This window comes from Platalea leucorodia (genome assembly GCF_965183815.1).
Source record: "Platalea leucorodia genome assembly, chromosome: 11".
Taxonomy (NCBI): Eukaryota; Metazoa; Chordata; class Aves; order Pelecaniformes; family Threskiornithidae; genus Platalea; species Platalea leucorodia.
In genome coordinates, this window is record NC_138833.1 from 17716839 (window position 1) to 17722838 (window position 6000).

Sequence of the window (6000 nt, forward strand, 5' to 3'; positions counted from 1 at the left end):
AAAACAAGCCTACCCAGACACACAGCCATGTCAAATCGAGGAAGACCCTCCTGCAGACCCTAGATGATCCTCCACCCACCTGCAACAAAATACAGCTCCTGTGCATTCACATAGATTTTAGACTGTCTTTACTCAAGCTAAAACAACCCTGTCTTGTCCAGGTGTCTTGCCTCATGCAGTGACACTACATGTACTTTCAGTATTTCCTTAGGAAATAAGACTCCGTGTATATGCATGCATTTGTTTAGTAATTTTTTAACCCATCAGTCAACATCAGTTAAATTCACCAGAAAATTAGAGGGCTCAGAAATAGCAAGGTTCCTACAACTTTCCTGACCATGGGCAGTCAATCAGACAAGAGAGAAGTGCTTGCCTCTATATGATCCCCACTGAGGTAAGGTGCAAGTCTGAAAGTCCAGGAAATATTTCATCTTTTACAGATGTTCTTACCCATACATAGAGCTTTAACAGGCATTTGTAGTCACTTCTTAGACACATATCTACGGAAAAGCATGCTTCACTGGTTATTATGCTTATGGAACAGCTAGCTTTACTTAAAGTATGTCCTCTGCTACTCTTCATTAACAACAGTTTTTAAAGTTCTTTGCCCATAGCTTTGGAATCAAAGTTACAGAGCAACCCACCAGTCCTCAGTACACTTATATTAATATATCTCTAGGTGCAACTTCATACACTGGAGCAACTCCACAATAGAAACCTGTGTGAACCTACACCAAAGGAAAGCAACGGATAAGGAATCGTTTCAGTTCAAAGCAAACTCAGTAGTTTTTTTTTATTTACAGTGAAAAAGAATGGGGTTTCAAAGATTGTAAGAACTTCCTTGTTAATTCCCTTTTAAATAAAGGCCACAAAGAACGAGGAAGATTGAGCAAACCTTTCAGAAAGAAAAAAACAGGGGAAAAACCAGTCAACATGAATAACAGGTCATCTGAAAGCTCTCCAGGAGACACTGGCGGTCTAGCCTGCAGGCCTAATTGATTACTGGGAGAGGATTTAGTGAAGGTAGGAATTGCTATTGGCTATATGCAGAGCTGATTGACTATTTTTTTTCCTCCCATACTATCCTCATCTTATTTCAGATATACCTTTCCCAAAATAAGCCATTAGAAGAGTTTGAAAGCGTACTTTTACTTCGGTTTCAATCACCAAAGTCATTCTGACAAGTAACAGACTCTAAAAATGAGAGGCATCTTCCTCAGAAGGCTCCATGGGAAACAGATCTGAAAGATTGTCCTAGAACTCCCTCCACAGGGCTCTAGGATGCACAAAAACTTTTCAAAGCAAAGTATTCAATACACCTGCTTTTTAAAGGTGGTCTGCACTTGCAACTGTCACTGACTTCTCTGGAGGACTTCAGAGGCTATTGGTGCAGTAACTGTGTAATATCAGATGTCACACGCAACAACAAGATTTTGCAGCCAGAGACTAAAAAGCAGTCTCTTTGAATCACATCTGTACAATTCATGTGAGATGTTAAAATGGCTTTACTACATAGATCACTTCTGAAAAGAAAGCCAGACATAACCTTAGCCCCCCAACCTCCAAGGCCTTAGGAAAGGTTTTTGGTTTGCCTTCACTCGTTTTTCATTCTGGGTTCATCCTTGATTTTGAATACTCGTGACTGACAATGAGCCTAACGCCCTCTTTCTTTCTTGTAACACATCTCTTCCTGTTTATTAAAAAGGGGGTTGAATGCGCTGCAAAACCGGGTGTAATTATTGCAAGTGATCCATTCTAGCATGACGTAGAAAGATACATCTAAACTTTCAACCAAGTAGTTTGGGTATCCACAATGGCGCAATGCAGACCCAGCCAGGGCCTGAGTACAACCCCAGCTAAGCTCTGGGGTACCTGGTTTTATGGCTATTAGTTTCCAGGCTGCCTAGTTTACTAAACTGAAACGCCATCAGATGTTAGGCTGACTTGTAGACGTACCATTCTGATGGGAAGAAAGGGAAAGTGAATGAGGGCCTTGTGGGAAAAAGATTATTACATTTGAAGTAATGGAAAAGAGACCTGTTCAATAAAAGATCGCAATGGCCCAGAGGTTTCTACCCTCTTTGGAATCATTGGTAGAGTGAACTTACTGCTAGCAGAGACAGGAAAAGTCCAAAGATCCCATTTGTTTGACCCCTTTGTGGGATGAACACTTTCTTAAAGCTCCTTCTAATGTTGTGGGTGACTGCCCAGTTTGGCATCCTATTTCTAACCTGATTTTACAGATGAGGTTGTACCAACATGTCCATTCTGAACCCGGAGGAAGAGAAGGCTAACATCTGAATTCCAGATTAAAACAAAATTTGCAATGATGTCTGCTCCTCTCAATCCAAACTGCAGAACAATTCAGAAACGTGATCTACTTCCCGAGACTGTAGTTTTTAGCTCCCCACTACTCCATGATGACAATTCCTTTAATACCCTGAGCACTCAGTCCGATTTAGTCAGAGGAATGGACGAGAGCACCTATGGATGGGCATCTCGAGGTACTGAAGTGTGCAAGCAATTTCACTATGTTGTTCATGTTCTGCTCACCTCCTTTCCAGTGTTACTCAAGCACATTTAAATATATTTCAGATAAACTTTTGTTTTGTTTTCAAGACTTTCCTGCTCTTGTAACTCTCATTATTTTGGGCCATCCTTGAAGTGTTGTCTAGCAACAAAAATCTGCACTGGCAACTTCCGTATTGGAATTCCATAGCTGCAGTGATAACAAAAGCAGCAAGACTCAGAATATAGCGGAAAGCATTACAGAAGCTCCCTGGGCCATCAGTTTTCTGGCAGCCAGCCTGTGGCTCCTTAAGAGAATAACTAAGCCTTGCCTGTGTGCAACACATGAATGCCAAAGCTTGCAGGGAAAACAAAAGAATCAAAAAACATTTTTGCTTTCCAAGACTGTCATCAACCACCTATGAAAGAAAAGGATGCAGAATGAGTTTGAAAGAATGATGACGTCCACTTTGTTGCAGCTTGCAAATCTTGTCTATTTTAACAGGTTGCAAATTAATGGCTGTAAATCTCACTGATAGGTGAAGGGAGAATGTCGCCAGAGATTCTCAGAACGTCATATAACACAGAACTGGCTATTCTTGCTTTCATTTAGCTTCTCCTAAATTATACAAACCAACTTCTACTATACTGGCTAACAGTTGCCTGAGATTACCAGCATGATTAACCTTGATATATTGGCATGAACATCTGTCCCTAAAAGAAAGACATTATGAAAAAGACCTCTTAGAGGCTGAAGGATTTGTGGTTATTCAGGTTTAGAAGCTAGAGGCAAGTCATTCTGGGTTTATTTGCCCAGGACATGTGCTTATCTGTGAAGGAATCAAAGAGCCATGTTGATGGACTTGAATTATATTCCATTTGGAAAAACAATATATCACTAGGCATCATCCTTTGAAAATGTGGCTGCCACCAGACTGCAGGTGGGGGATGCCTGGCTGCAGTTAGCACTGCCTCCAGTCCACTTCATAAGAATTCACCAGGAGCTATTAAACAGACATTTGTTATCATCACTGCTCACAAAGAAGACACTGCTAAACCTGAAGACTGCCTTAATCTCACTCATGTTCAGGGAATTTTAGCACTTACCACATAAGGGTTTATTGCACAAAAGCTGTACTCCGACTATAAAACACAGATGTATTGTGCTTGCTGCTAGAAGCATCTCTAAATGAAGCAGGAGCAACACTGTGGAGAGCAAGAAGTACACTGCTTTGCAAAGCCACTTCAGCATCACCTGTGGGAAAACTGATGCTGCTTGCACGGATTTTAATAGAATGCGGGCAGGGTATGTGCAGAATAGGTGTAAAACAACAGCCAGTATTTTATACTTGGATAACACCCAGCCCATTACCTTTTACAGGTTACAAAAGCTGTAGTTGTGTGAAAAGATATTATGTGCTTTGCAAGGGCTGCCCTGGCACAGACAATGCAGGAAGAGAGAGTGAAAAATTCAGTAGAAGATGTAGGCAAGAGCTGAAGCTGCAGCGCACAGCCCTGAGGTTGTACCAAAGGCTACTAAAGTATATGGGAGGCACCTCAAACCTTCACAGGTACGTCTACAGTATAGGGCCATAGCTATACCCTGCATGCATGATACTCAGCTGGCTTTACACTAACTTTACATATCTGAGACTGTAACTCTGGCAGACCATTGGTACCTGAAGCAGCTTTAAACACTGCATACATACCCTAGTGTACACAATACAGTTCGGCTGCACTGCAGATGGATTACAAGGGTTCACATGGACTGTCATGCTATACATTTAAGGATTACTTCACTCAACTTTGAAACGAGGGCATGTCTTGCTGAAATATCAGCCTTTCAAAAAACAGCAACGCTACACAGTTCCTAAACACTGAGTGGATAGGCTGAAACCCACTAACTGGAATATGGCCAAAGATGTTCAAAAGACATATTGCTCCACTTGAGGGCCAGAGGCTTCTTAAACTTGTACCTCAGTGAAAAGGAGTCTTTTCCACAGAAGCAAGAGGACATCGACAGTAAGCAAACATTGTATGTGGGGAAAGAATCAGACCACTGTTCTAGGAAAGAGTTGCGTTGCATCTGCTGATTTCTGTGAAACTATTTTTTCCATGTGTTTCTCTCCTTCAGCGCAGACACCGTTATTTAAACCAAACCCTCACTCACCTTAGATTTCTCCTGATGCAGCTCGATTTGAATGTCTGTTAGCTTGGTCCTGAGTTCCTCATTGGCAGCCTGTAGGGCAACAATCAGTGCCTCAGGCTTTTCGCCCTTGTTACGTCCTTTTTTTGACATGGTTTCTTATCAGTGAGAGTCCACGTGTTTAATTATTTCAAATACAGACTGCCATCTTTTTCTGTTCCTTTCAGTGCCAGTTAGTTCAGCACCTACTGCGTGACATTCCTTAAGGTCCTGGACTCAGCTGCCTTGGAAGCCCTGTGAGAAATAAGACATACTATTATTGGTCAGTCGACACTGCAGCATGACAGCTCACATGGTTACAGAACACAAGAGACAGCTCACTTCTCCAAACACTGCAATCTTTGTCTGAAAACCTGCAAGGGAGATCCCAGCACAATCAGGCTTCTGTATGTAAGCCTGGCGTACTAGTGGAAATGCCATATATGCCCTTTTCCTGGTCTCAGAAAGGAGCACCGCGTAACGAAGGTAGGAGTTTGTTTACCATAAGGACTAGTGCTGTTGGGAGTACAGGGCGAGAAAGGACAGGTCATTTAATCCAAGCCTTGCAGTCTCAGGTAACCACAAAGCAGGCACTTTAGTCTCAAGGATCTACCAACAATATCTTCCTCCTCCCCTTCCCAACCCTTGATCCCCCCAAGATCCTGTGCCAAACTCAAAGACTTTCCACAACACACCTACAGTCTGCCACAGGAAGAGAGGGGAAGCGCTGAAGTCCTCACCAGCATTCTGGGGCTCTGTAGAAGCAGAGAACTAACGACATGCCAAAGCCTGTATCAGACTAGAAATTGTCCCCTTTTTGCAAAAAAATTCCACCAATGGTTTCCATCAACTGAATTTTTGGGGAAAAATTCTGTCCTAAGCCAAAGTGATGCAATAAGCTTAAACCCAAGCACATCAGCAAGATACGCAGATCAGGAAGCCAAGGGGTTTTTCTATACCACTAAGAACACGAGTGTCCCTCTGTCCCATAAATTTAATTTTTATTTTTGTAGCATTTGTCTTGGTTATTGGCACTGACTGACAGCCTCGGATAAAGAGGTATTCTGTCTACCCACAAAATAAATGTGGATTTGATAAGCTCCCTAGAAATATCTGTGTCCGTGTGTCTCAGCACTGAACAGGGACTGAGGTGGTGCCATGTTCATGTTCACACCGTCACTCCGACATTCCTACCACATCCATGAAACCTGCAGAAATGACACACATCCTCTGAGACAACAGCAGAATCCTCAGTAAAGAATGTAATTGTAAACTGAAGAAAGCAGATTCACTTCTTGCCATACTGA

General features: G+C 42.3%; 1 protein-coding gene across 2 annotated transcripts in view; it reads right to left on the reverse strand.

The window, feature by feature from the left end:
* The window catches only part of JAKMIP2 (janus kinase and microtubule interacting protein 2), a gene marked incomplete at both ends in the record, with an annotated part of 31010 nt that extends 26203 nt beyond the window's left edge, over nucleotides 1-4807 (reverse strand). For both annotated transcript variants that reach the window (XM_082323968.1, XM_082323967.1), the window contains one exon: nucleotides 4679-4807. In XM_082323968.1, coding sequence (XP_082180094.1) covers nucleotides 4679-4807 — 129 coding nt within the window. The remainder of the gene's footprint in view (nucleotides 1-4678) is intronic.
* Nucleotides 4808-6000: the final 1193 nt, after the last annotated feature.